The sequence below is a fragment of the Manis javanica genome, chromosome 15, assembly GCF_040802235.1.
Source record: "Manis javanica isolate MJ-LG chromosome 15, MJ_LKY, whole genome shotgun sequence".
NCBI classification, from domain to species: domain Eukaryota; kingdom Metazoa; phylum Chordata; class Mammalia; order Pholidota; family Manidae; genus Manis; species Manis javanica.
This window is the reverse complement of record NC_133170.1, coordinates 86,774,515-86,801,129: the sequence shown is the minus strand read 5'-3', so window position 1 is coordinate 86,801,129 and position 26,615 is coordinate 86,774,515. Positions and strand designations below refer to the sequence as shown.

At 64.9% G+C, this 26,615-nt stretch overlaps 1 protein-coding gene and 1 long non-coding RNA gene across 8 annotated transcripts; both read right to left on the bottom strand.

Annotated features, from left to right (window-relative positions):
- Positions 1-5,077: 5,077 nt before the first annotated feature.
- Positions 5,078-7,255, bottom strand: LOC140846612 (uncharacterized). The gene is made up of 2 exons (XR_012125914.1): positions 7,122-7,255; positions 5,078-6,758 (listed from the first exon to the last, which is right to left on the bottom strand). It is a non-coding gene; the product is annotated as an uncharacterized lncRNA (long non-coding RNA).
- A 7,576-nt stretch (positions 7,256-14,831) lies between these two features.
- Positions 14,832-26,075, bottom strand: TBX1 (T-box transcription factor 1). Of its 7 annotated transcripts, none has more exons than XM_073222675.1 (9): positions 24,477-24,492; positions 22,045-22,164; positions 20,619-20,988; positions 18,699-18,800; positions 17,702-17,873; positions 17,017-17,172; positions 16,315-16,382; positions 16,131-16,231; positions 14,832-15,739 (listed from the first exon to the last, which is right to left on the bottom strand). In XM_073222675.1, exons 2-9 carry the CDS (start codon positions 22,076-22,078, stop codon positions 15,258-15,260), a joined length of 1,485 nt encoding a protein of 494 aa, XP_073078776.1. In that variant the 5' UTR covers positions 22,079-22,164; positions 24,477-24,492; the 3' UTR covers positions 14,832-15,257. The 7 variants fall into 7 exon arrangements, with proteins under 7 accessions (XP_073078776.1, XP_036849514.2, XP_036849517.2 ...); XM_036993619.2 differs by lacking the exon at positions 24,477-24,492 and adding an exon at positions 22,863-22,999; XM_036993622.2 differs by lacking the exon at positions 24,477-24,492 and adding an exon at positions 22,724-22,856.
- Between the last annotated feature and the right edge of the window lie 540 nt (positions 26,076-26,615).

The window sequence follows — 26,615 nt, the reverse complement described above, 5'->3', positions numbered from 1 at the left end:
CTTGTAGCTGCAAATCTGCAGGCTTGACATACAGACTCTCCGAGGGGACCCCCAGCTCCCTGCAGGTCAGAGCCCAGAGCCACCTTCACACCCTCCCGTGGGCATGGCAGGCAGACCCCGTCCTGCAGGGACCATCAGGTATAATCAGGGCCTGCCGCCTGCACATGGCTCCTTGCCTGAGGCTGACCAGGAGCTCCTGATGCAGGGCTGAGACTGGGACCAGCAGAGGGAGGTCATGAGACCCCCAAAGGGGGCCGGGTAGAAGGAGGGCATGGGGTGGTGGCGGGGCCTCTGTGTGGACAGAGCTTGTGCTGAGTGTGGGCACGGGCCACATGCAGGATCTGCAGGCAGGAGTGTCCCCAGGGAAGTGAGACCGAGATGGCCCAAGGCCGCCTCCTGGGCAGCTGCCGGGCACAACACACAGCAGGAGTGGGCAAGGCAGGCTGGGCCTCAGGCTGGCACCACGCACACGGGGCACAAGCAGCCAGTGCGCCAGGCCTCCGTCCGGGCATGGCCAAGCCCCGACATCAGGGCGACTTCTCTTCACGCGGGGCATTGATTGGGAAGGAGCAGGGTCCTGAAAGTTGAGTTGGGGGGCTATGGGCAGACCCTGAAGCTGGGGGCCTCCAACCCTGCTGTCCTGCCAGCTGCTTTGGCAGAAAGCCCCCTTGGGCCTTGCCTGGAGAGGTCAGCATTCCTGAAGGATCCGGGGTGGCTCTCCTAAGGCACCCATCAGGCCCCCAGCAGGCCCCCAGGCTGAGGTACCAGGTGTGGCCCGTGATGAAGTGGCTCTGCTCCAGAGGAGCTGTGTGGCTTTCCCAGTTGATGCACAGAAATCTGGAGCACATGTGTGGGATCCAGGCGGCCAGGATACGAGATTCGTCAGATGAATCCACTGCCACAGGCCCTGCCCACAGGGGGTCAGGCCTTGGTATCCCAGCTTGTGGGCTAGAAAGGGCTCAAGGTCGGCTGGTTGGAACATGGGCCGCAAGGCAGATATGCCAGTGCACAGACGTGCCAGAACCCTGAGTGTACCGCAGAGGGAGGGACCGCAGGGTTTAGGGAGATGGGATGCCTGAGGGCACCCATCCCAAGAGGCCTGCTCACCCACCACGGGAGGCCCCCGAGGTCCCCGAGGACCCGCCTTCCCTCCCACTGAGGATGTATCTGCCAGGGGAGCCCGGCTATGCTCTGCCGCCACCGAGCAGGGGTCTCTCGTGCAGCCGGATCCTTGGAGCTGCAGTGGCGGGGCTTGGCGGGGACGCAGGATGCCGAAGACAGGGTGGGCGTGGCCACTGGGCAGCGGCTGTGGGGCCAGCGGGCAGCTGCTGAAGGCTGACCGTCCTCAGGAACAGACACCTTCTGGATCTATTGGACAGACGTCTGGCTAGGGCCACCTGGGTTGAGGGTGGGCATTCTGAAAGCGAACCTCTTGGTCCCACCCATGGCCGGGCTGTGCATCTCTCACATGCCCCCTGCAGCCCTGCTGGGCCCAGAGCGGCTGCCGGAGCCCGTGTTGCGGTGCTGTCCGCCTGCCCCGGGTCTGAGCCGAGGTGCTGGGCACTGGGCGGGGGTATTTCAAGGAAGGAGCATCCCTGTTTAAGTCCCTGTCACCAGCCCATAAATCTTGGTGACTATCCTTTGGCAAAATCACTGTATTTACAAAAACAGCCATGGGGACATGCGTTCTAGGTAAGGGACAGGTACTGCATGTCAGCCCAGGGGGCACAACACCTTGAGATGCCTCCAGAATGTCTGCAGTGAGCTGTGCATGTGGACTGCCACATCCCACCCCTAGAGACAGAAAAGGAGGCACTGGCAGACGCAGACCAGGGTTCTGTACCTGGAGCTGTCGGGTCTGGTGAATCAGGCAGGCAGGTTCCAGGCCTCCAAGGTCTGATGGGTGTCGTGTCCAGAGACGCTGGCCAGAACTTGTTTCACTCGGCAAAGCCTCCGGGAACAGCTGTGGGGCTGACTACACTGGAAGTATCAGTGCCCAAACCAGTGGGGCCCACCAGGTCATCATCTGGCCCTCCTCTGTGCCCACTGGGGGGCTGTGGCCTCACACAGCACAGCCTCGGGGTCAGCCAACCCTGGGCACTAGCCAGGCATCCCAAACTTGAACCCCCCGCAATGCAGAAAGAAGCAGCCCCACTCCAGATAACGGCCTGGGGTCTGTGCAAAGCCCCAGGTGGTCCTTGTCGCATCCCCAGGGCCGGGTCCTTCCTCAGACCTGACCTGGTGCCAGGGTCTGCCGCGCTCTGGGAACCCGCTGTGCAGGGGCTCTGCCGCCTTCCAGCGCTCTGCGATCCCTGGCCTGCCCCAGGGTGGGCTGTCGTGCCGTAGGACAGGTGGGCCCTGCGGGGAGGAGCCTCTGTTGGCTCCAAGACCGTGGGCCCCGGAGGCGCCTGCATCCTCAGTCCCCTTGGCAGTGACTTAGGGCCCTTCCATCCTGGGGATGGCTTCTTCCTTCACGCGGGTATGCTCATTGATACTTCTGGACAATAGCCCCAAACCTGACACGACCCCATGTCATTTGATAGATGGAGAAGCAAACTGGTACGTCCATGCATGGAGTCCCCCAGCCACGGAGAGCAGCCCAGACAGACCCCGAGAAACTGGGGCGAAGGCACAGCAGTGGGAAGTCCCTGGGGCCCCGGCAGGCCAGGAAGCTTGCATGGCCGCCCCAGGCTTGTAGGGTGTCTGCCCAGGCAGGGCGGCGTGAGGTGTCCCTGTGGGGCTCGGAGCATCCTTACTGGGCAGAGGGCCTGAGGAGGCACCGCCCACGCCTGGCAGGGTTCCTCCCAGTTCCACTAAGCCCCAGTACAAAAGGCCCACTTTCCCCCACACGCCGTGTCAGTGAAACCTGTCCTTGGAGGCCCAGTTGCCGGTGTTCCTCGACCTGTTAAACACCCAGAAGGGTGAGAGCAGGGGCTCAGGCCATGCAGGGAGCCCCGCCACTGGCCCACCTGGGGCCCGCAGCAGAGCTGCATTTGCAAGCAGCCGTTCCCTCGGCCAGGTCGGGCAGCCGAGGACGGGGCAGGCCCGGCATCGACCTGCACACCCAGCCACATCTGTCCGCGGCAGTGGTGGCTTTGTGCGGCCAGCCCCATGCTTTCTTCCAGGTCCCACGTGCCTTTTCTGGTTACTTGGCTGTTACCTGAGAACCTTCACTGGCACCTAAATGTAGGTGCTGTTTCACTCGGCCGTCCCGTTGATGGTGTATGGTCCACAAGGCCGAACGGCAGTGATTCCGTGCCAGGAACACCGATGTCATCCTGCCAGCAGTCAGCCACTTCCTGGGAGTGGGCAGGGACGCGCAGAAGGCCACCTGCAGGGGAAATGCTTGGTGGCAGAGCCCCGAGGTCCCCAGGTGAGTGCCAGGAAATGTGCTGGACAGGTATCACATGTTGCCCTTGCACCCTCAGCAAGACACGTTCCAGGCCGCCCTGTCCTCCGAGACACGCGGTCTGTTCACCGGCTTCTCAGTGTCCCCATGAGCATCCCTTCAGATGGCGGTGAGGCTGCTCGGAGCGGAGGAAGCCTGCGTCGGGGACAGCGCTAAGACTTCTTCACCTGCTTCCAGCTCCGGGCAGTGTCCTCTGCTGTCCTATCCTCACTGAAAGAGCTTCTGCGGGTCAGCGGCGCAGACACGTTGCAGCCAGGACCTCACAGACCGCAGCCAGCTGTCAGCAGGCAGGGGCCTCTGCTAGCCCGCACGACTGTTGGCACACTTTGGAGCCTGTGCTGTAGGACAGGCCCTCGGCTCCTGGGGCTGCCCAGCCTCCTTGCAGCCGGCAAGACCCTCTTGCAGCCCCAAGATCACCCAACCCAGCAGATGGGCAGCACTCACCCAGCATCCCACTGCAGGTCAAGCCCCTATTGGACAAGCAGGTGGCCAATGGCAGACCCAGCAAGTGACCTCGGATGCAGCCCACGGCTGTTGAGAAGTCACTGCCTTTGTGCACCCTGACTTCTGCAGATGTGGTAACATCAGACAGCCATGTGCCCTGGGAACACACAGCCTGGCCTCGGCATCCGTGGTGGGTGAGCCCCTGGGGGCTGGAGGCTGTGCTCGGCACTGAGGGTGACATGGGGACAGGCCGGCTGGGCACAGCGTGCAGGGAGACCTGGCAGCTCGCTCGCAGGCGGGCTCTGTGCTGACGTGCTGTGCGTGTCTTTCACTCCCTGTGAGTGATGTTCAGTCAGGTGTTTCCCACCTGCGTCTCTGCCAAGAAGCCACAGAGCACCCTCCGCACAAAAGGACTGTTTGCACACACAAAAAAAAACATTCCTCCAGGGGGTTCTTTAGAAACGCTTGCTACTCAACTAGCTATGACTCCATGGGAAAGCCTGGTGTTAAAGACAAGCTGGCACAGACGGAAGCTGTAAAGCCGAGCGTGCCATGCACCTGTGCCCTGGGAGAGGCAAGCCGCGGCCCCCACCCCACAGCTCGGGGCACGCAGTCCCCCGCATCCAGCCCGCGCCGCCTCCTGTGCGGCCTTTTCCGCCCTCGCTCTGGTTTCCATGTGTGCTGGAGGCAGCACCGCTCTGCCGCGGCTCAGTGTCCTCGGGCCGGCAAGCTCGGTGCTGGCCTCGCCAGCCTGACCCAGAGGCCTGTTAGGAGACGGGCAGGAAGGAAGCGCCTGGGCCAGAGAGAGCCGAGCAGCATGCCGGGGGCAAGGCGGCTGCCGCTGGGCGGAGCACCGGACAGGCGCCCACCGGGCGCCGGGTGGGAGGTGGACAGTTCTTGATGAGCACCAGCGTCCTGGGCCTGTCAGCCCCGTCCATTTGGACAGATCATGGCGGCTGTCATCTTGATGCCTGACACGTCCCGGGCCCATGTGGGGAATTTCCAGACATTCCCAAAGCAGGCTGGGGCGTCCACATGGCAAGTCATGGGTGGGGGACGGGACCAGGACAGCAGGGAGCAGGACATGCCCCGCTGTGCCCAAGGGGGACACTGAGGTGCTCATGGCCTCGGGGGGAAGCACCTCTGCCTCCATGTGGGGCTCTGGAGCTGCCCCGCGCCCACTCCCAGCACCCGGCCTGGGCGTTCAAACCCTGGGAGCTGAGCCAGGAGCAGGAGCAGCGCCGAGGCCCCACATGGGCCCGGGACGCGTTGGGCGTGAAGATGACAGTCGCCGTCGTCTGTCCAGACAGACAGGGCTGACAGGCCAAGGATGCTGACCCTCGAACAAGAAAGGCTGACCGGGCGGCCGCGGCGGCCAGGACCTGCGCCCCGCCAGGCTCGTCTGCCCGCTCTTGGGCTCCCAGCCCCCAGAACCGAGGAATGAGTTTCTGCTTTTATCAGCCACCCGGTCTGTGGAGTCTTGCTTTAGCAGTCCGAGATCATGAGACCAAGGTGCTTATGTTTCTGGTTTTTTTTCTCAGACACGCATTGTTAAGAAATCGAGTCAGTTTCTTCATGAGTCAGTTCAGCCACCCTTTTGCAGTTGTCCGTTGACACATTAATAAAGCGCCACGCTCAGCAGCTTACGACAGCGCGTGGAGTCCGCCAGTCAGGAGGTTGGGAGGGGCTGGGCTGGGCAATTTGTCTCTGCTCCACCTGGCGGTGGGTCCCTGGGTGGGCTGGGCACGGGGGCACCTCTCAGCATGGCAGTCTAGGGGAGTCGGGCGTCTTACGTGGGGGTTCCAAAGAGTTCTGCCAGTGAACCAGGCAGGAGTCCAGAACCTTCTCTGCCCAGCCCTGGCAGCAGGGAGGGAACACAGACCCCACCTCGTGAGGGAGGAAGGTCAAAGTATTCGCAGCCTTTACAAAATAAGGCCCGTTTCTCTTTGTGCAGCCAGAACGAGGGAGCAGAGGCAGCCTGGGCCAGGGGGAGGGCCAGGGGGCAGGGACGGTGCGCTGTGCTCCTGTGTGGCAGCGGGGCACACCCAGGTGCCCACTCCCTCTCAGCCCTGCTGGGAAGGGCACTCATCCCAGCACACCAGAGCAATTTCTCCAAATGAAAGGGCAGTGGACCAGGACCTCCTAGGCACAGGGACCCCGAAGGACCCCTCATCTCAGAGAGAGCCACCGGGGGTCAGGAACTGAAAGGAAATATGAAAGTCGGGCTGCAGTTAAGGGTTCCTCAACCCGGAGCAGGTTCCTGAACAAAGCCTCACTCACAGACAGCAGCAGGCCCTCCCGGGTGCCCGACCCGGAGAGAAGCTCCCCGATGACCGCGGTGGGCTGAGCCCGGGGGTGCTGAGAACGCAAGTAAGAAAGAGCGAGAGGCCATGGAGAGAGCCTGAAGCCTGCGTGGCGCCTTCAGACCCGGCTGTGGTGCGTCCCATCCACGTCTGTGGCTTTCCTGAGATGTCAAGGCATTCCGAGATCTGATGTTAGGCTTGTCGTTTTTGTTAAATATTCAGAAGCGTGTTTGATGAACTTATAACAAATGTTTAAATATTGGGAAAATTTTGCTTTGTTATATCCATATATTTTGATATATCAAATGAGAGGGTGACTACGTAGAGATGATTTATTACACAACATGCCATTTATTAATCATGAGAATTTGTTGTACAATTGGTGTTCATTGACTTTGGGAATTTCAAACAGACCATAATGCAGGGAAAAACAACGCCCATGTCACCGGCAGCTGGCTGCAGCATTAAACAGAAGCCCGCCCAGCTGGCAGCCCCGCGCCTGCAGCACCTCGTCTCAATAGTGGGCACGCCAGGACCCGAGGCGTCTGCAGGCCCCCTAGAGCTTGCCGTGAGCACCTGGAACGTGGGGTGGCAACTCCCATCTGATGGGAGTAGATGAAGTACTTTAGTCTCCTTTTCCTCGAGGACTAGACAGAAGGCAGGTGTCTGAATGCACAGTGGGGTGGGAGAAGTGGGTCTCCCCGAGTCTGTGGCCGTGCTGGGCGGAGCCCACAGCTCACACCTTTCCTGTCCATAACCCTGGGCCTGCCAGTCCTCTTCCCTGCTTGGAGGAGCAGAGGACGTGCTATGTTGCTAACCAGGAGCGATACATCCTAAAGCCCCTCCCAGCACCCTGTGCAGCTCAGCTACAGGGCCAAGAATGACGGGTGGAGAGAAGAGCCGGCATCGGAACGGGGTCAGACAAAAGGAAGGGGCCTGGAGAGCCGATGTTCAGTAACACCTACCTCCTGAAGGATGGTGTGAATGGTGACGACGCTCCGCCACCCAGTAACACCCTGCGGCCCGCTGTAGTCGCCCCCGCAGCCCTGGCACCACTGGAACGTTCCCCAGCTCTGCTGCCGGGATCACAGAGCGTGGCACTTCCCGAGCCCGGCTCTTCCGCTCACGTGACACGCTCACCATCTGTCCAGGATGCGTCCCTTCCTCTGCACTGCTGGGTCCTGGGATGGAGGAACCAGGGACTCACTGCCCACCTGCTGGGACACGGCTGGGCCGCGTCCTGGTTTTGGCCACACAGGCTGCTATGGGCGTTCAGGGACGAGTCCCTGTGGTCCTTATGGGAGATATGCTCACTTGAAGCTTCACCCAGCCACCCTGATAGTAGCAGAAGCTGCCCCTGGGAAACCAGCGCGTGAGCGGGCAGCTCGGCGTGGAGGCGCCCCATGCTGGCCTGCCCCTGCAGAGCCTGTCTGGGCCCCTCGGGCCCTCCTGGAGCGTGCACCGGCCTGGCCGGCACCTGCCCCTCCCCGCAGGAACAAGCATTCTCGTGAGCACAACTGTGTCTCAACGGATACCGGGAGGTAGGCACTTCATCGTGTACGATGCCCCGAAACTCTCTGCACTCCCGCCTGACACCCGCCTTTGCCTCCTCTGCCCCGGAGGGCCAGCCGGGCCGGGACCTCCCAGAGCCAGGTGGCCCCATCGTCCCTCCTGAGGAGTCAGGAGGAGGGGCTGGGAGCAGCCCTGGCTCTTGGGGTTGGGTTGGGGCAAGGCGGGGGCTGGCCTGGGCCCTGGCACTGCCCCACTGGAAAAGCCTTGGACCTAAAGGTGGCTTCCGGGGTCAGCGGTGCCGCTGGCCTCAGTCCGTGAGAAGTCACTCCCTCCATGCCTTCTGGCCTTCACCTGCTCAGGAGCCAGCGGGACTGGCCTGGGCACAGGCCCTCAGAGGGACCGTCTCCCAAGGGTCCTGACCCTGACACCCAGGGCGGTCACCAGCTCCCTGAGGGCGCAGGACCCACCGCTGGACTGCCCACCTCACCGGCGAGTCTGGGTCGCTGGCACCAGGGAGACCTGTGGAGAGGACCCGGGCTGAACCCGGCCTGGTGGGAACAGAGCCAGGAGCAGCCAGGGCAGGGCCTGGGCTCAAAGCCCTGGGCGGCGGCTCTTAGCCGACCCGGACCCTGCGGCGTGGGTGCCAGGTGACTGACTGCCCTGTGCACTGTGGGGTGCTGAGCGGCATCCTCGGCCTCACATACCCAGTGTGACAACCAAAATCGTCTGCAGACATTGCCCAACGCCCTGAGGGACTAATCTGCCATTTTGCAGACTGGTGCTCTGGGGTTTTCACTGTTAAATACACACACATGCATAGGAAATCGGACTTGCCGTTCTAACCGCTGCTAGTGCCTGGTTCCGTGGCATTAAGTACATCCACACTGTCGTCAGCCGTCACTGCCCCCCGTCCCTTGGACTCCCCTCTCCGTGACACTGACTCCCTGCTCCCCCGGAACCTCTGTCCCACCGTCTCCATGAAGCTCTCCACTCTCGGGGCCCGTGTCTGTGGCTTAGACAGCGTCTGTCCTGTGTCCAGCGTGTCTCACCGAGCATGGTGGCCTCAAGGTTCCTCCACGTGGCAGCCTATGTATGCGTCTCCTCCTCTTTATGACCCAGTAATAGTCCACTGTATTTTTATAGATGGTATTTTTAAATCCATTTATCAGTTGGTAAGTTTTATCCATTGACCAGTTGATGGGCACAGGTCGTCCCCTCTTGGCCTGAACGCGGACCACAGGCACCCTCCAGGGACCCTGCTCTGCGGTCCTCTGGTGCGAGCCGGGGAGCCATGCTGCCGGATCACAGGCGAGTCTGTGTCTAACGCTTCGGAGGGTCCGCCAAACTGCTCTCACAGCAGCTCCACTGTGCTACATTCCTGCCAACACTTACCTCCTATTTCTCCGCTTTTTGGTTTTTTTTAGTAATAGCCATCCTGATGGGGATAAAATGGTCTCTTGTAGTTCAATCCACGTTTTCTATTCATCATGAATCACTCTCTGGGCGTATATGTGCTAGGCTCTCTGTCTTTCGGAACTTAAATTCTCCTTGGGATGAGATGCATGGGGAGTCGCTGAGAGCTGGACAGGAGCCCAGCAGCAGTGTGCGGGGGGGCGAGGGCAGGCTTCGATGAGTGCAGCAGCCTTGCTGGCATGAGGGAGAAGGCTATGCAGCCCCTCAGGTGTCCTGGCACACCTGGTGGTAACCGTGTCAGAGTGCCTAGATGCTCAGGGGTGCCCGCCTGCAGCCTACCTGCTAGAGGGGCAGGATTGGTGCACGTAGCCTCCCACGCAGGAGAGCAGGTGACAGAAGGAAATGACAGCAGCAAGTGAAAAGGCTGGAGCCACAGGGCCAGCTCTGGGGCCAGCCCAGCCGTGCTTCATAGGCAGCACCTGGCTGCCCCGCTGTCCTGGAGGGGGTACCCCCAGCCGGCCACCCAAAGCGGGGCACAGGGGTTCTTGATCACCGGAGCCAAGGAGGTGAGACATGCCTGGAACCACCCAGCCCTAGGGGCCTGCCGGACGGCGCCTCCGTGTGGCGCTGGTCAGTGCCGTCCGCAGAGCCCACTGCCCCTCACTGTGCATCCTGCTGCCTGTGGCTGCCCCTCAGCCACCCCGGTGGGGATGGGGGCTTCCCTCCGAGGAGGGCCTGCTTGCTTTCAGGGCTGGGCCACTGGGTGGCGGGTGTGTGGGGACTTGTGCGTGAGCATCTTCCTGCTCGCTCAGCGGGCAGTCTGGGGGCAGGGGTGTGGCTCCCCACCTTGCTGAGAGGCCCTTGGGCCCCTGTCCCCCGCAGGCAGTCCAAAGAGCTTCCCAGGGGCCAGCTGCCTCGTGATGAAGCTGCTTGTCTTTCTAGGTCCCTTGAAGAATTCACTTACTGTCACCAAGAGAGAGATTATTTGCACAGAGATGGCTGCGTCCACATTTTTTTGCAGCCACAGCCACACTTAAAGGGCTTTCAATTCCCACCACGACGTTGGAAGAGAAGAGGCCACAGCCTTTCACCCATCCTGCTGCCCTCTGTGGACAGGGACACCACCCAGCTGCGAGCTGGCCATGGTGCGGGGCTTCCTGCAGCGCTGAGCCCCCCGAGGGCCTTGCAGGAGCTGGCTGGCCGGCAGCCTTCAGGGACGGGAACGCGAGCGCGCTAAAGGCACCAGGCTCAGGGCCTGTTTCCCAGCTTGGGCCCCGAGGAGCCGGGTCCCCCACGGCGGCCTTTTGCTGGCCTCACCACAAGAGGCAGCACCCAGCACCTGTGCTCCAGGCCTGGCCCCAGCAGGCACACGGCACATGGCTGAAAAAATGACGGTGCCCCTCAAGTCTGGTTCTCCATCGGCTGTGAGGCCGTCGCTCCTGCTTGCGACGCCAGGGAGAAGTCGGACTGTGACCCCTCAGGCCAAGATGCGGCCCGGCTTCAGCGACGCTGAAATGTGAGGAGCGCCCGGCATCTCAGAGTCCCGCCTTGGTGACACATTGTGTGCGCTGCGGGCACGGGTGTGCCCGCAGGAGCCGGGTCGGCTGCTCCAGGGCCGAGGGGACGATGCGGCTGGCAGTGACCAGACAGAGAGGATCACCACATTCGCTCTGCAGTCGGAAGCTGATAAAGGATGTGGACGGTGCCATGCCTCTTTATAATTAGGAAGATCATTTCATTACTGCTGGTAAAACCCGAGCTGCTCCCCAACATCGGCTGCTTCAACAAAATACCTTTGGCCCCACTATTCCCCACGCACGGACCTGGCGGCACTTAGAAGTGCCGAGACTCCGAATTTCATCTTGTAAACCCATCTGGTTTGAAGTAGTACAACAAGCAGGGAAGGAATTGAATCAAAGAAACCAATTTGTGATTTTTTTTAAGATACAGAGAATTCATGAAGTAGTCGGGAAACGGGCCCTTCCTCCCCTCCCGGGGCTGGGCCGTGTCCCTGGCCGGGACACAGGTGGCTTTGAGGGGCGAGGGAGCCTGGCAGGGAGGGACGTGGGGACCAGGTTTGTGCCGAGGTGGTGGATGTGCCCACGTGCAGGCCCCTGCGTCTACCCCCAGGACCCTGGGCACTGCGCAGCATCCTCGGACCACGCCCCACACCAGTCCCCCTGGCCTCCGCCATTCACACCACAGCGCTGGCGGGGAACTGGGCGCCGGGGTCTCACTAGCTCAGGTTGGGCCCCGCCTCTGCACAGGGGAGTCCTCCGCTGGCCTGGGAGCTCCTGGCACCGCCCCTTCCCCCAGCTGCAAGGCTCTGCTGGCTGTGCCCTGGGCAGCGTGGCCCTGGTGACCTCCTTCCCGGGCACCAGCACTGTGATCTGCAACCCACCTGGGAGTGTGCTGCATGCTCACCCCCTCGACTGAGGGGCCCCCTCACTCTGTGGACTTCCCCCCAGAGGGAAGGGGGGCTGGAGCCCCGCAACCACTTGGTCCCTCCCTCCCCGACTCCAGGCTGAGCTGACCTGGAGCAGACCCCCCTCACACAGTGGAGTCTCAGTGCACTCTCTCTGCACCCCAAATGCAGCCCCTCTAAGGTGTTTGCCCCGGAGACCTGGGCCCATGCCTGCCTGTGCCCTGAGCTCCCCCACACGCTCGTTTCGGCCACTTTCTCTTGGTCCCAGTGAGTGCATGTGGGGTTACCAGCTTTCCTTCAGCGGTGGTGCCACCGGAGGATCCCCACACCAGACCCTGTGTGCTGTGGGGTCATGACAGTCCCTATGTCTTGGGCTTTTGCAAGACTTCCATGAGAGGGGGCAGCAGCCGCAGGGCTTGCTGGGTGCCTGCCACTTGCCGAGTCCTTCAGAAGCTCCAGTCGTTTGTGCCGGGACATCCTAAATGGCAGGGCAGTTTGCCAGCCTTCCTGGGAGCTGGAATGTTTACCTCAGGGACAGAGCCCCAGAGCTGGCGGAGGCAGCAGCTTCCTGCCACTCCGGGTTGCTCTGCTCCTCTCAAAACGGGGGCTGGGAGGGCAGGGGGCATCCTGCCACATGCCCGGGCCCGGGGTCCCTGAGCCCTTACACAGGACCCAGAGGGATGAAGGAAGGAGTGGACAGACCCCACTCCTTCTCTACTCAGCTGAGAGTTTGCCCGTTCCCCTCGCTGGGCGGCCATTGCTTTTGAAAGCGCTTCCAGGACTGAGGCGTCCGCAGTCCCTGGCCAGATCTCTAAGGTCCCTTCTGTCTACGCCTCTGTTCTCCTGAGTCCTGGCAGCTGGACACCTGGAGAAACTTAACGGGGGCGGAATGGGGCCGCCAGGCCAGTCCAGTAGCTGAGGGGCGAGCCTGTGAGGTGGCATGTCAGAGGTGCCCCAAGCCCTGCACAGCATGGCGGCTCCTAGGAGGGGCGGCCAGGCTGCTCACAGAGGAACCCAGAGGGAGGGAAACGGAAGCAGAAAGGAAGCTGCCGGGACAGCAGCTTCACAGGAGAGCCGAGGACTGTCCAGGGCAGCTGCCGTGGGAACGTCAGCCCTTCAGGGCAGGCAGTGGCCAGGCAGCACCTGCAGCTGGCAGCGCACACCAACGTGCATTTTAGCAACAAGTGAGCGAGACAGAGTGCTTTTCTGAAATGCAGAGCCTCCAACAGAAACTGGGTGATGGAGCTAGCCTTCCCTTGTCCCCTCCAGGATGAAAGGCAAGGTGGCAGCAGCCTAGGCAGGTGACGTACGGCCTGCACACGGCAGGGCTGCCGGGAGGGCCGGCTGAGCTTCACACTGAGCCTCGAGGCATCCGTCCTAAAACAGCCCAGTGCCCTTCACTGGGGACTGGCCACTGGTCAGCAGTAGAACTGGGGTGGGTGACAGTCTGGGCCAGCTCAAAGCACACCATGGAGCACAAGCAGGTGACTCAGGCACCCCGCTGCACAATTTACAAGAAGTTATCAGCTGAAGGTGAGGAGAGAAAACAATGCCTTTGGGGGCTGCTCCCCAGTGCAGGATGAGCCCTCATCTGCAGCGCCTGGCGAGCTGAGGTGCAGCCCCCGTGCCGCCCAGCACTTGGAACAGAGCCAGCAAGGGACCCACAGGCCTCAGGGGTTATGTGCACAAGGTTGGCAAGTGGCATACCAACGGCCTGAGCTCTCGGCTGCCCCCTCTCACCTGCAAACACCCAGCACCATCCTTAGTTCAGGGGGGAGCTTCTCACTTGAGCCTTGGACAAAACCAGAAGGGAGATGCTCCAACTGCCATCCTCACACCAGGCTCCCTGTGCCATGGGCTGCATGATGAAAGGGTGTGCAGAGGGCAGGAAGCCTGAGAATCTCAGTGGGCCCACCCAGAAGACGGGCACTGCAGGACACAGCCCGGCACCGCCGGAGGCCTCCCAGAACAAGGAGAGGTGCAGGATGTATTTGTGGTGCTAATGCAGAACAGGCTGCCCTGAGCAGGAGCCCATGGGTGCATGCAGCAAGCCCGGAAGGGGACCTGCTGTGCGGGCGAACTGGTGTCCGTCATGGGTGGAAGTCCAGAGCCGCCCTTAGGAGTACATCCCTGGAGCTGTGTCCAAGGAGCCTGCTGGCCACTCGGCAGATGCTGCAGTCATTTTTACACCCTGGCACCAGATGCCCTTTTAGGTTTTGGAGGGCCCTGGTTCCAGAGCTCACCTTTCAGCAGCCTTGGTCACCCCTCCCTTCCTAGACCTGCCTCACGGGAATGGTTTCTGCTGTCCAGTTGCTAAGCCTTCAGTCACTTCACGCCACCAGCATGAACACATCTGGAAAGCAACTGTCCAGTTTAGGGTGGACATCATGAAATGCCCGGCTGCGTCTTGGAGAGGCAGCACCAGCACCCAAGGGGGGTAGAACCCCGGCCACTTGCATTTCCCGTCCACTCTGTGTCCAAGGTAGCAGCCTTGACGTTGACCGGCTGTCCGCTCTTCCTGCCTAGACTCAGGAAGGGGGGGATCAAAGGCCCTCTGGCCCCCATCCCTGGTGTTGAGTTAACGGGGAGAGGTCCCTCACCACCTGGCCTGGGAAAAACGCTTCATAGACTGGTCTCGAGATGACTCATGACCACTGTCATTGTGCCCCCTGTCCAGGGCCTTCCGTGGGGACCTGACAGCGAATAAAGTCAATAAACAGGGGAAAATGCGTGCCGGGGATAGGGCCAGCCAAGGGAAGTGCTGGAAGAGCAGAACTGCCTGTTTTTGTCTTTCCAAGATCAGAGTCAGGGCTTCTCCCGTTCCCAGCCCCTAACCCAGTGCCCTGTCGTGACCGGTATTCCCTGCTTCGGTGGAAAAACTCCCATGACAGGCACCCATCCTGAAAACAGGCCAGGAGCGCTGGAGTCCTAGCAGAGGGTCAACTGCCCCTGTGATTTATTTGAGTTAAAAAGGCGGCGTGCACACCTGGGGCTGGGGCGGAGCCCCGGTACCCACGGCCTGGGGGGCGGCGGTTAGAACGCGGCCGAAAGGTAGCCGGGGGGCGGGGAGCGCACGGCCGGGGCCGGGAGGGGCCGGGAGGAGGCCCGGCGGAGGGTGGGGGGAGAGGCGGGGCCAGGAGGGGGCCGGGCGGGGGCTCTCGGAGGGCACCGCCCGGACCGTCGCTCCGCCCGGGACCGCGTCTGCGGCCCGCGGGGACTCGGGCCGGGAGACCCCCAAAGTCCCAAGTCCATCCGGACCCGCTCTCCCCGAGACCCCGCGCGCGATCTAACTGGACGCAAATAAACGGACACGCAGGCAAGCAGCTTCCAAAAGAGGCGAAACCGTTTATCAAGTCGGCGCCGGCGCGGTATCTACAGTATCTACAAATATCTACACGTATCTACACCGCCTGCAGACGGGGCTCTCGGGCCGTCCGTACTGCAGCTGCCGGCCGGGTCGAGGGGGCGACGCGGTCTCGCGGAGAACAATAAATATCACTTCCTTCCGCCGCTGACCGGGCGCTTTGGCACTGGCGGGCGCGGAGCCCGTGGCCCTCGCTCGGGGCCGGGGGGCCTGGGCGGCTCCGGGACTGGGGACCCGGGCACCTCGGCAGCTCCGGGCTGAAGGGTGGAGGACCCCTTGGCTTCGAGGCTGGGGAGCGGAGGCCCGCGGAGGCCCCCGGGGGGGAGCGTGTTCGGCGGCCCTCGGGGCTGTGCGGGGACCGGGCTGGAGCGGCCGGCGGGCGCCCCATTATCTGGGGCAGTAGTCGTAGGAGCCGGGCGGCGCGCCCCCGGCCGACGAGTACATGTTGGCGGCGGCGGCGGCGGCGGCAGCGGCGGCGGCGGCGGCGGCGGCCGCCGGGCTCACGGCGGGGTGGTGGTGGTGCGGGTGCGCGTGCGGGTGGTAGCCGTGGCCGCGCAGGCCCGGCAGCGGGTAGGGCGCCGGCCGGCTCTTGGCCCCGAGGTAGTGGTCGTAGGCGGCGGCCGGGTACTTGTAGGGGTGGTGGTGCAGCGGCTCCGACGCGCCGGGCGCCTCCAGGCGCAGCTCGGGGTGCGGGGGGCTGGGCCGGCCTCCGGGCGCCCCGGGCAGCGGAACCAGGCCCCCGGCCCCGCCGGCCCCGGGCAACGCGGGGCTCAGCACCCGCGCCAGCAGCTGCGGCGGGTGCGCCGGGTCCCCGAGCACCGCCGGCCCGCCCGCGTCGCGCTCGAATTCCCGCCGGGCGTCGGCCGCGTCTGCGGGGAGGGCCGAGGGGTGAGCGCGGCCGGCCGGCCGGGGCCGCACAGGGGCCCCGCGAGGGCCCTGCCGACGCCGGCTGGGAAGAGGCGCTAGGCCTCGCTCGGGCGCTGCCCGCCCCCTACTCCCCGAACCTGCCCGAGACCCGGGCCCTCCCCCGGGGCCCGCGCCGCTCCGCGGGCCGCAGAGGCGGGCGAGACGGGCGGGGCGGGCGAAGCTCAGCCGTCGGGCCGGGCGGGCGAGTGCGCGCTTGCCCGCCGCCACGGCCGTGGTGCAGCCGGCGCGAAGGCCGCGAGCACCCCTGGGGTGCAGGCGAGGCCAGGCGCGGCCGCCTGCCCCGGGCGGAGCGCGTGCAGGGCCGTGGCCCGGATCCCACGACCCGGGCCCTACCTTTCTCCGCGCCGTTGGGCTGCGTGGGGGAGGCCACGGGGTTCCGCGAGCGCGCAAAGGCGCTCATGAGCGGCAGCGCGCCGGGCCGGTGGTTCCGAGGCCTGCGGGAGGGAGGCGGGCACCGGGTGAGGCGGCGCCGGGGCTCGGTGCCCGGAAGCTCGCTGCCTCCTGGGAGGATACTCACCAGTCCTCGGGGTCGCAGTCTCGGAAGCCTTTGGCGAAAGGGTTGCTGGCGATCTTGAGCTGCGTGATCTACGGGAAAGTGGGCACTGAGCAAGCTGCTAGAGACCCGAATCTCGGCGGGGAGGCGTAGCCCGGGGAAGGGAAGAGGAGGGGAGGGGAGTATTAGGAGGAGGACCCCCAGGAAGGAACCCTCTACACCCCACAGGCGGGAACAGCCCCACAACTGCTCGCCCTGCTGCAGAAGTGGTGACTCCCTCCCGTGGCATGAGGTCTGGGGAGCCCACTTTCTCTGGTAAGAATCCCTTCTCTGCGACCCCAAGCAATTGGAATGGAGACCCTGCGCCCCTGGCTGGGATGAGAATGCGGTCCTCCCGGCCCCCCACCCCACAGTGTGGGAGAGCAGGGGGTGCCCTAGGAGTCCGGGTGAACTGCAGATCAGGCCCCTGATGGGGAGTTTCCGGAATGGTTTGGAAAACAAACTTCCAGGCTGCGGTGACAGTTGCCGCTGGAGAAGTCAACCTGATACGAGGCTGGGCCAGCCTACCCCAAAGAGGAGGGGGCTGCCTGAGGCCCTTGGAGGTGGGGCGCCATCCTGCTTGTGATCCATAGGGACCAACAGCTTGCTGGTCCAAACCCCATGCAGCAACTGAAACCCGCGCCCCCCACCCAGAGGTGATGAATTGGCCAGTCCCCAGGGCCTCACCCGGTGGTTCTGATAGGCAGTGACCGCAGTGAAGCGCGTCTCCTCAAATACGAAGGTTTTGAAGTTCTCCTCGGCGTATTTCTCACTATCTTTGCGTGGGTCAACGTAGACAACATGGAAGCGAGGCTGGTATCTGTGCATGGAGTTGAGAATAATCTGGAAGACAAGGTAGTGGAAGAGGCTGAAACTAGGAAATGAGGCAAGGTCCACAGAGCCAGCGAACTTCCCAGAGAAAGTGCATGGGTAAAACCCTTAGTTCCCGAAATAAGGTCTGGCCATGGGGCCCAGGCAATGGTTGCCGCTTCTTGGGGACCACTGGGAGAGGCTCCCCAAGTGGCTAAATGCCCTAGGTTTAGACTTTCTACAGGTCCTTGACAACTGCTGCCAGCCTCAGCCCAACAGGAAAGTGGAATCACTGGCCTGGATTCTGCAGACTTGGGCCTCTGTCCCCATACATGGCCCCCCCTTTCCAGGTAAAAATTCTCATCAAAAAGTCAAGAATGTGGTGAGAGAAGCAGAGTGCTCCCCACTTCCAGGCCTGTGGCCTGCCAGGCTCTATGAAGCCCCTGACGGGACCAGCTGCCTATCCACACCCCGAGCTGCCAGAGATCTGGCTCTGGGCTCTGCTCAGCAGGGGCTCTGGGGGGACTGTGCCACGGACCGCCTGGAGGGGGTGGTCACTCACGTGGCCGTTGTCATCCAGCAGGTTGTTGGTCAGCTTGAGCTTGTCAAAGGACACAATTTGCTTCATCCACTGTGCACCCTTGGCAGGCGAGTCAGGATGGTAGTGGACGCGGCCTGGCGTGGCGGGGTCTGCCTTCCCAGCCACCAGCCAGGAAGAGCTGTGGAAGGCGTACCTGGGGCGGCAGGGGTCACACCGTGTTGGAGTGAACCCAGAGAGGCTTGCTGAGTGAACCCCGAAAGTGCCTGAGAAGTCTCCCCACCAGTGAAACTGGGCCTCTGCTGCCACATGGCCTGGGAGCTTCTCCAAGGGAGATTGTGGAAAAAACAGAAAGCGCCCTCCATCCCAATACAGGAGACAGCAGGAAGCCCGGCACTGGGAGGACGCCGGGCTCCCAGCGCCACATTTCGCTGTAAGCGGGTCCACCGGCTCTGGGCCTCCCTGCTGGCCTACAGTGTCACTGGCGGGAGCCTGGATTTGGCCACGCTGGTGGCCTCGGGCTCAGGGCGGACCACGTTCTCTTTATTTATTAATTGCTGTTAATTGTCTGGGCAGCTGAGGCCCGCCCTGCATAATCTCTCTGGGCCACCCCACCTTTCCTGCCCAGCTCCAGGGCCCAGCATTCTGGAGGAGGATGGGGGAAGGAGACGAGGTGCCCACGCTTACCTCCCGGGAGAGGGAGACACGAAGAGAAGCAGGGTCTGTGTGTAAGGGGCCTGCCCGCCTCTGGCTCAGCCAGCTCAGGGGCATGGGAGCTCTCCTGGCCTATGGCTGCTTGGGGAGCCCAGCCCGTCACCTCCTGAGGGGACTTGCTGAGAACTGCTGGGGCTGAGGTCCGACAGGGGTGGGGAAGGAGCAGGTCTCACAGGTTGGTGGGGCAGGTGGCACAGGTGCCTGGGACCACCCAGTCACTCATGTCCCGGGCCACCCTCAGAGACATCAGCAGGCAGGGCCCCCGCTGCTTCCCAGGGCACCCTCCCCAGTGCTGCTGGGCCCTCACCGGTAGCGCTTGTCGTCCACCGGCACGAAATCCATGAGGAGCATGTAGTCCGCCATGGGGTCCATGCCGAAGAGCTTCACTTGGAACGTGGGGAACATGCGCCTGGGGGCAGCGAGGCCTCCAGTCACGGGCAGGCGGGGGAGAGCAGGGCCACCCCACCCTGGACAGCCCAAACCGGGGGCCTCAGGCCGCAGCTGTGTTTGGCAGCCTGGCCCCCCTGTCTTGTCTCCCTTTACTCAGCTGCTCTAATCTGACTAGGCCCCTGCCCAGCCAAGAGCAAGTGGAGGGGTCCCCTTTTCTGAAACAAAAATGGCTGACTCAGTGCTAGAGCTCAGCTTGCACGCCCCAACCTTAGGGGACCGCGTCTGCCTGCCACCTCTGCGGGTGTAGAGCCAGCCTAGCCACTGCCGACCTGGCTGTCCCACTCGGAGGCAGCCTCAGCCAGCAACGCCCGAGCGGGACTGCTGAGAAGCGGCCCCAGGGATTCTCAGCCCTCAGCAGCGCCTTCCCCCAGCTCGACCATCTAGGCGATCGCTTTCAGCTTCCCGCTTGAACAAAGTGAAACCGGGAGGCGCGTGTGGTTCGGAGGAGTCCCAGGTGCTCTTCCCAGCTGGGGCTACGGCGGCTCCCCAACCCTCCAGCGAAGCCAAGGCCTTGGAGCCCACAGCCCCAACTCTGCCCAGCTCCCAGGCCTCCCAAAGCTGGAATAACCCCACCTTTCCCTGGGACACACGCAAGCACCCCCCCCACCCGAGGCAGCCACTCAGGGTACACTTGGCTTGTGCCCCTCTGATCCCCTAATTCTTCCTCCCCGGACTCCCGCTCGGAGACCCATCTGGGCTCTAGGAAAGGACATTTTGTGACTCCTGGATGGGCCATTGGCTGCGGGCCGGCCCTGTCCTGACGGCACCCAAGTGCCAGCCACCGGGTCCTGAAGGCCAGTGTGAGGGTTGGCCCCCAGCTGCCCTTCCTACTGCTTCCCCTCATGGACAAGTGTCTGCGGGCAGTGGGCAGAAAGCCCTCCCCGCCTCTGCCGGCCTCAGGGTGCTACAGAGTGGTGGCTTCTGAGGTGAAGCCCGGCCACTGAGAGGGCCCTGGCCGAGTTGGCCTGAGCTGGAGGCCAGGGCACAGTCCTCAGGGGGCCCCTGTACCCAGGGGCAGCACGGGGAACCTGGAGAAGACCCACGGCTGGGGCTGAGCACGGGCCCCGGGCTCCCCAGAGAGGACGGCCCTGGCAGGGAGAAGGAAACGGCGAGAAGGCTCTGCAAACAGGCCCGAACTCCCCCGGCTGTGTGGACTCGGAGCTGGTGTCTCCGTGTGTACATTAGACACAGCCCGGCACCCGCCTTTGTCTGCTGGTCAAATCGGTTGCATCGCAAAACTTGTTCCCCTTCTCTCTGGGCCCTTAAAGCAAATACAGGGTAATTGGAAGGCGGCAGGCCCCAGCCGCAGAGCCAGGCTCCATAATCCCCCGAAACGTAGGCCTGGGAAGCCAGTAGCAACCGCCACCGAACACAGCACCGTTTTTAGGGTGCTTAACTCTCCTGAAAACTTGCCCAGCTCCCCTCTTTGGCCCGGTAGCCTGAACTTGGGAGCCAGCGACTGGAGTTCCCGTTGCGGCGGAATCCGCTGGGAACCGGCTGGCTGGCGAGGCCCCGGGAGGCGACTGCCTTCTCCCAGCCCGGGGTGCTCGGAGCCTGCCCCTGCTCCCGGCGGCCCGGCGCTGCGGGTGGGGCGGGCCGGCCTGCCGCGCGGCCGTCGCTGGAGCCGGGACCGTGCTGAGCGAAGGGGCCGGCCGCGCCGAGGGCCCCGCAGGTGGCCGGGCCGCGCCCTCCGCCCCGCTCTCGGCCCCACTCGCGAGGGTCGGACCGGGCGGCGCCACGTGGGCAGGGTCGCGGGCAGGGAGGGGGGCGCCCTGACCTGCCGGCCTTGGTGACGATCATCTCGGTGCCCAGCTGGTTGAACTCGTCCCACAGCGCCTTCATCTCCAGCTGCGCGCCCACGCTGGCCACCTTGGCGTTCTTCTTCACCGGCGCCTTGGCGGCGGCCGCGCAGCCGGCCCCGGGGCCCGCGGGCTCGGCGGCGGCGCTGGTGGCGGCCCCGGCGGCCGGCGCGAACGGGTAGGCGTGCGGCGGCGGCGGCGGCGGCGGGCCCGGGGCGGCGGCGGCGGCGCACGGGTCGTAGCGCGGCGGCGGCGGCTCGCGCGGGCCGTACGGGTCGGCGCCCGGCGACGCTGCGCCCGGGAAGCCCCCCGCGGCCCCCAGGCTGCTCAGGCTGCTGGCCGCGAAGGCTGCAACGTCGCAGAAGTGCGAGAGCTGCGTGAGCCACGGGCTGGACACGGCGGAGAGCATGGCCCGCGGGCCGCCGCCGCCGCCGCCGAGGTGAGCGCTGCCCCGCGCCGCCGGCCGAGTGGCGGGCGCCGCGCTGCGTGCGCCCCGGGCCGCGCCGCCCCAGTCCGCGGCCCGGCCCCGAGGAGGCGCCCCGCCCCGCCCCGCCCCGCGCCCCCTCCCCCCGCGCCGCCCCTCCCCCGCCGGCCCCCCGCCCGCCCGGACCGGCTCCCCCGAGCGCCGGGCCGCCCGCCCGCGTCGCCGCCCGCCCGGTCCTCTCCCCGGGCGCTGCCTCCGCCTCGCCGCTGCTTCACCTTTGTCTCCGCGTTGGATTCTCCCTCCGACCGTCCCTCCCCCTTCCACGGTCTCTTTCGTTTCTCTGTATTTCTGCTTTATTTTCTGCCTCCCCTCTTTTTCCTGCTCTCTCCTTTCTTTCCACTTTAACTTTCTTCACTCTGTCTTTTTTCCAGCCTGCCTTTTGCCTCTTATTTCTGGGTGCCCTTCTCTGTTATTCACGCTTTTTCAAAAAAACAAAAACTGAAGTCTTTCGTTTTTTTTTTTCATGGCTTCATTTTCTGCCTTAAATTTTCTCCCACCTGCACCCCTTTCGTGGTCGCCCCCCTCTTCCCTGCCTTCCCCTCCGCCCCGCCGCCCTCGCGCCCTCTCTCTCCTCGCCCCGCGTGCCCTCTGGGCCCTCTCCTCGCCTACCGGCCCGCCGCCCACCGGGCCGTCTTTCCCCGGCGCTTCCCCGGGGCTCCCCGGCCTCGTCCGGGCCTGTCTAGTTGCGCGCGGCTCTGCAGCGGAGTCCCCACGCTGGAGGGTGCACAGGCTCCGGGGACGATGCCCGCGCTTCCTCCCCGCCCCGCAGTTGGAGCTGGACGCCCGAAGCCCACCCCGCCGGAGCTCCCTCCAACCCCTCCGCGCCCGGGCCCTGCCAGCCCTCTTCGCTGGGGCCCCACGGCTGCAGCGGCAGGGGGTCTGGCGGGCGGGTCCCCGCAGATGCGGCGGAAGAGGCTCACCTTCCATGTCTCTGGTGACGGTGCTGAAGTGCATCCCGGCTGGGGACCCCAGCAGCCGCAGAAGCTTCGCCTGGTCGGAGGACTCGGGGCCCGGGCGAGCGGTTCGCTCCGCGGCCTCTGCTGCAACCAGAGAGGCGATGCTGAACGCGCTGGCCCGGGGAGACAGCGGGCCCCGCGGGTCCATAGGCGCCCAGCGGCCTGGCCGGCGCTGCCCCCGACTGCGTGCACCCAGCCGCACGGGGGCCAGCCCAGCCCACGGGACCGGGGGCGGGGGCCCTGCGGTGCCACTCACAGCCGCCGGCCAGGGCCCCGGGGATTATGGTGTCACGGCCCCCCACTCTGGACCGGTGGCAGCCGAGGGGCCCCAGATTGGTGGAGCGCCCTGGGAGCCTGGGGCCCTCCTGCTTTTCAAGCTCCCTGCCCCTGGCTTCTGCTCCCAGGGACCCCCGTGACCAGCGCCCCTCAAAACATCCCGTTGCTCTCTCCAAGGCCGGGGTTGCCTCTGTCGAACGAAGCCTCTGCTGGATTCTACAGCACCAGAGGGGAGGCAGCTCTGCTGGGAGTGCCTAGCCCCAGCCTGGGCCAGTGGGGCATGGATGAAGCCCTGCAGGCCGCCAGGGTCCGGCCGTGTCCCTGCCCTCAGCCCCTCCCGCCGCCTCCTCCCTGGCTGCCCCTGCACCTGGGTGAGGAGAGGGCAGTTCGGGCTCCGACACTGGCCACAAGCAGACAACCCCAGGGCCGTGGCGTCGTCCGTCCCTCAGCGTGGCAGCAAAGTACCCAGCACAGCAAACCCCCCCAGACCCCGCCGGGCAGCTCACTGTTGTGGGGGCCCCAACAGAGGGACACCGCCCAGGCCGCACAGCCCGGGAGCCCGAGCGTCACGCGCACCGGCGCGCGCACCGCCCGCCCCTGTCCAGGACGCTTATACATCCGGAGGGTGGGCAGTGCCCGCTGCTCCGACCTCCCCGCGCACCGGCCGCCAGGCGCAGGGAGGGCCGGGGGCGGGGCCAGGCCTGGCCGAGGGAGCTGAGGACACATCGGAGTTCAGGCAGCCGGGTCGGATTGTCTACTGCCCCTTGCCACCCACCGGGACCCAGCCTGCCCGTCTGGGAAGACCCTGCTGCCTTGGTGCCCAACCAGGCCCTGCAGAGTGAGACCAGGGCCTCCCTGAAGCCTCAGGGCCTCCAGGCCTAGGCATCCCCATGCTAAGGCCTGACTTGGCTGGCGCCTTCCCCACTACTGCCTCTGGGACCTCCTCTGAGCGGTTCAGGGTATCCACGGCCTTCTTGTCCGGAGTCTTCCCAGCAGGGCATCAAGCCTACCTGCCCCCCAGAAGCTTCTCTGGCCCTGCCCTGAGACCCCGGCAGTTAGGGCCTCCGTTTCCAGGGGCTGTCCGCTTACAACCACGTTGCAAGCCTTTGCCTGCGCTTGCCTGGGATGGGGGTGGGAGGCAGGCAGCCTCTCCTGGGGCTTTTGCAATGCCTGGTCCTCAGACCCCAGACAGAAGAGCTGCTGGATAGGGGGCAGGGGAGGCCCAGGAACTGGGGACAGGGTAGTGTGCTCCAAGAACAGACTGGCTCTGGGGCCTAAGGCCTAGGACACAGCAGGAGGCCAGGTGTGCATGCGGGCAGTGCTGTGTGAGCCCCTCCCCACCTCCCAGGCCACAGCAGTTGTGGACTGTGGAGGGGAAGGGGGACTGTTGCCAGGGCAGCTCTCGGCCTTGAGTGACCGTGACAGTGACAGTGACCTGTGGGGCACAGGGCAGGTCTGGGGACGAGTGGGGGGCGTGACCATCTGGGCTCCAGGCCCCTGTCCCAGGAGGAGCTGCTGCAGCTGGGAGGTGGCACTGGGGGGGGCAGGTTGTGGTAGTTTTGCAGGAGGCATGCCCAGGTGCTGGCCATCCACACCCAGAGAGGCCCTGGGCCCTGCGGGCTATGCCTGGGGCCCTGGGAGGCATGGGAGGGGCTCCCCCATATGCTTGTGCATTATCTGGGGTGCATGTGGGGGTGCTGGTGGTTGTGTCCTATGCACCTGGGGCAGCCTGCCATGATACCAGGGCACACACCTTGAGGGCAGCTCCCAGATGTTGAGTCTGAGAGCAGTTCCAAAGTTGAGAAGAGAGAAGTGAAAGTGAAAAGCTCTGTGGCTCCTTGGATTGGCCTGGGCGCTGCCTTAAGGCACCCCCCGCTCACCCCCGGCCCTCTCTGTCTGGGGCCGTGGAGGGCGGAGCAGTGGTCCTCCCAGCCCCTCAGCAACCCTTCATGCTGGAGCTGGGACCCCAGCAGCCTGGCTGGTGGGCAGAGGCAGAGGGCTGTCTTTGGGGTGGGCAAGCCCCGATGGATGAGAGGGGCGCTCCGGAAGAGGTGAGGGGGCCCACCAGGCCGCTCCGATGCCGCAAGGCGACCCGGGCTCCATCCGCTGTGCATACTCACCCTGGCGATTGCAGCACCCCCCGACCCCACTGCTCAATGCCCGGGCCCTCCTGCAGCCCTCGACCGCTGAGGCTCAGGGCGGCCCGATGCCCTCGAAGCGCGGGGCTGCCCGAGCCTCCAGCCCGCAGCGGAGTCTCTGCCTTCACTGCCCAGCGGGACTGCGCTCCTGGGACCCTCCCCCAGACCCTGGGACGACGCCGCCTTCTCGCCCGACGCCTCGCAGCGCCCCGCCACCCCGCGACCGCCCGCCGCCGCCCCAGCCCGCCTGCCAGCCCGCGGCTCGGAGGGTGCGCGCCCGCCCGGCGGCCCGGCGCCCCGCACAGCCCGGCCCGCACGCGCCCGCCGCGCCGCAGCCCGCGGGAAGGCTTCCTGCCGCACCTGGACCCGGCGCGGCTCCCTTCCGCCTCGCTCCCCCTGCCGGCCGCGCCTCTGTTACCGCGAGGGAGGCGGCCTGGCTGGGCGGCGGCCTGCGCGGACCAGGAGGGCTGGGCACGGCCCGGGGCCTGGAGCCGCGCGGGCTCTGCTCCTCAGAGTGCGGGGCGCGGCCGGGGTCTGGGCTACGCGGTCCGCGCCTCTGCCTGGGGCGCAGAGAGACCAGACTCGCATTTTGCCGCGTCGGCCGGCTGCAAGCTGGGGGCCACAAGGGGACCATTTACAGCCCTAGAAACGAGGCTGGACGCTCATTGGCAGCGGTAGCCGGGCACAGGAGGGGGACCGAAGCCTGGCCGAGGGCAGGAGGTGGGAGGGGTGGGACGGGGCCGAGGCGCGGCCAGCCGTTGGCGGGGACACGGCCTCGCCCTCGGGACCCTGAGCGGGATACCACGCGGACGCGCACTGCACCCCGGCACCGTCGGGGGGAGCCTTGGGTGCCGGGGCTCACTCGCCCCGCCCCCCTTCTGCCGCTCCAGCACCTTGAATGTTCCGCTCGAGGAGCCCTATTTCTGACGTTTTCTCCCCTGACCGTGGAGGGCCGACGCTGCCTCGCTGCAGCCCCAGCTCCGCCCCACTAGAGCGCGCCTGCCCCCCACCAGGGGAGCCGTGGGGACGGGCCCCTCGCACTGTCTTGGACGGGCCGCGCCCCTCACCTTCCATCCACTGTGGAGGCGCATCCGCAGCGCTGCACCCACCGCTCAGAATTCACTCCGCTCGTCTCCGTTTTCAGCCCTGGAAGGCCCTGCACAACCTTGTGCTTCTCTGGCGGCACAAAGCCCACGGATTCTCGAGACAAGTAAGTGCTCTTCGAGGTGAGGTGCACACCCGGGAAACCCCCCTTTGGGGGCAAGTGTGCACACAGGTGGGTATGTACTGGAGGCCTACAGGATGCGAGTGTGTGCTCACTGGGGACCCCTCCCCTAGGACTCAGAGTAGGAGCCAGGCAGCACTCAGCAGCATCCCCCATGGGCCCAGAGGGGCTGGGCTTTTCTCGACCCCATTACCTCGTATCAGGATTGATTAACGGGGATCTGCCTCCAGCGTCTGCGTAGACGCGGCCTCAGTGGTGGAAGGTCCCATACCAGGCGCATCCTCCCTCCTGTCTTTCTGCCCCAGTCAGCAGCTCCGCCTGGACCTCGAGGCTGGAAGGCTGGCCTTCGGGGCCCAGCGGCGGGGGGTGGGTGGGAGGAAAGCCACCTTCCCTGGAGCCAGAGAGGCGGGCGAGCCACAGAGGCCCCGTCCTCCCCTCTCGGCTCCGCCCCACCTCTTGGCTTCAGCGCACTGCAGGGCCTTTGCACAGGACCCCGCCCCTTGGGAGTGCCCCGCCGTTCCTCCTCTGTTGAAGGTGCTTGGAACTATGATGCGGATGAACTCGACTTTCTGGATGGCCCTAGTGGATAAGCAGCAATCCCAGCCCTGGAGGCAGGCAGGTGGGGACCACTGTGCCATCATCACTGTCCTCTGGGTGGCTGAGCTGGGGCCCCCTTGCCTGGGTTGCCAGCTGCTGGGGCGGGAGAGAAACCGCACAGCATGGTGGAGCAGGCACGGTCCCTGCTGGGTCTGCATCAAAGCCAGGGTGGCACAATTTGCCAGCCCCACACGGGGCACCACTGGCCTGAACACAGTCTGTGCACACACTGGGTTTGCAAACCCTCGGTGGGAGCTGGGTGGGAACTGGGGGCTTGCAGGGGCCTTACCTGTGGCTAA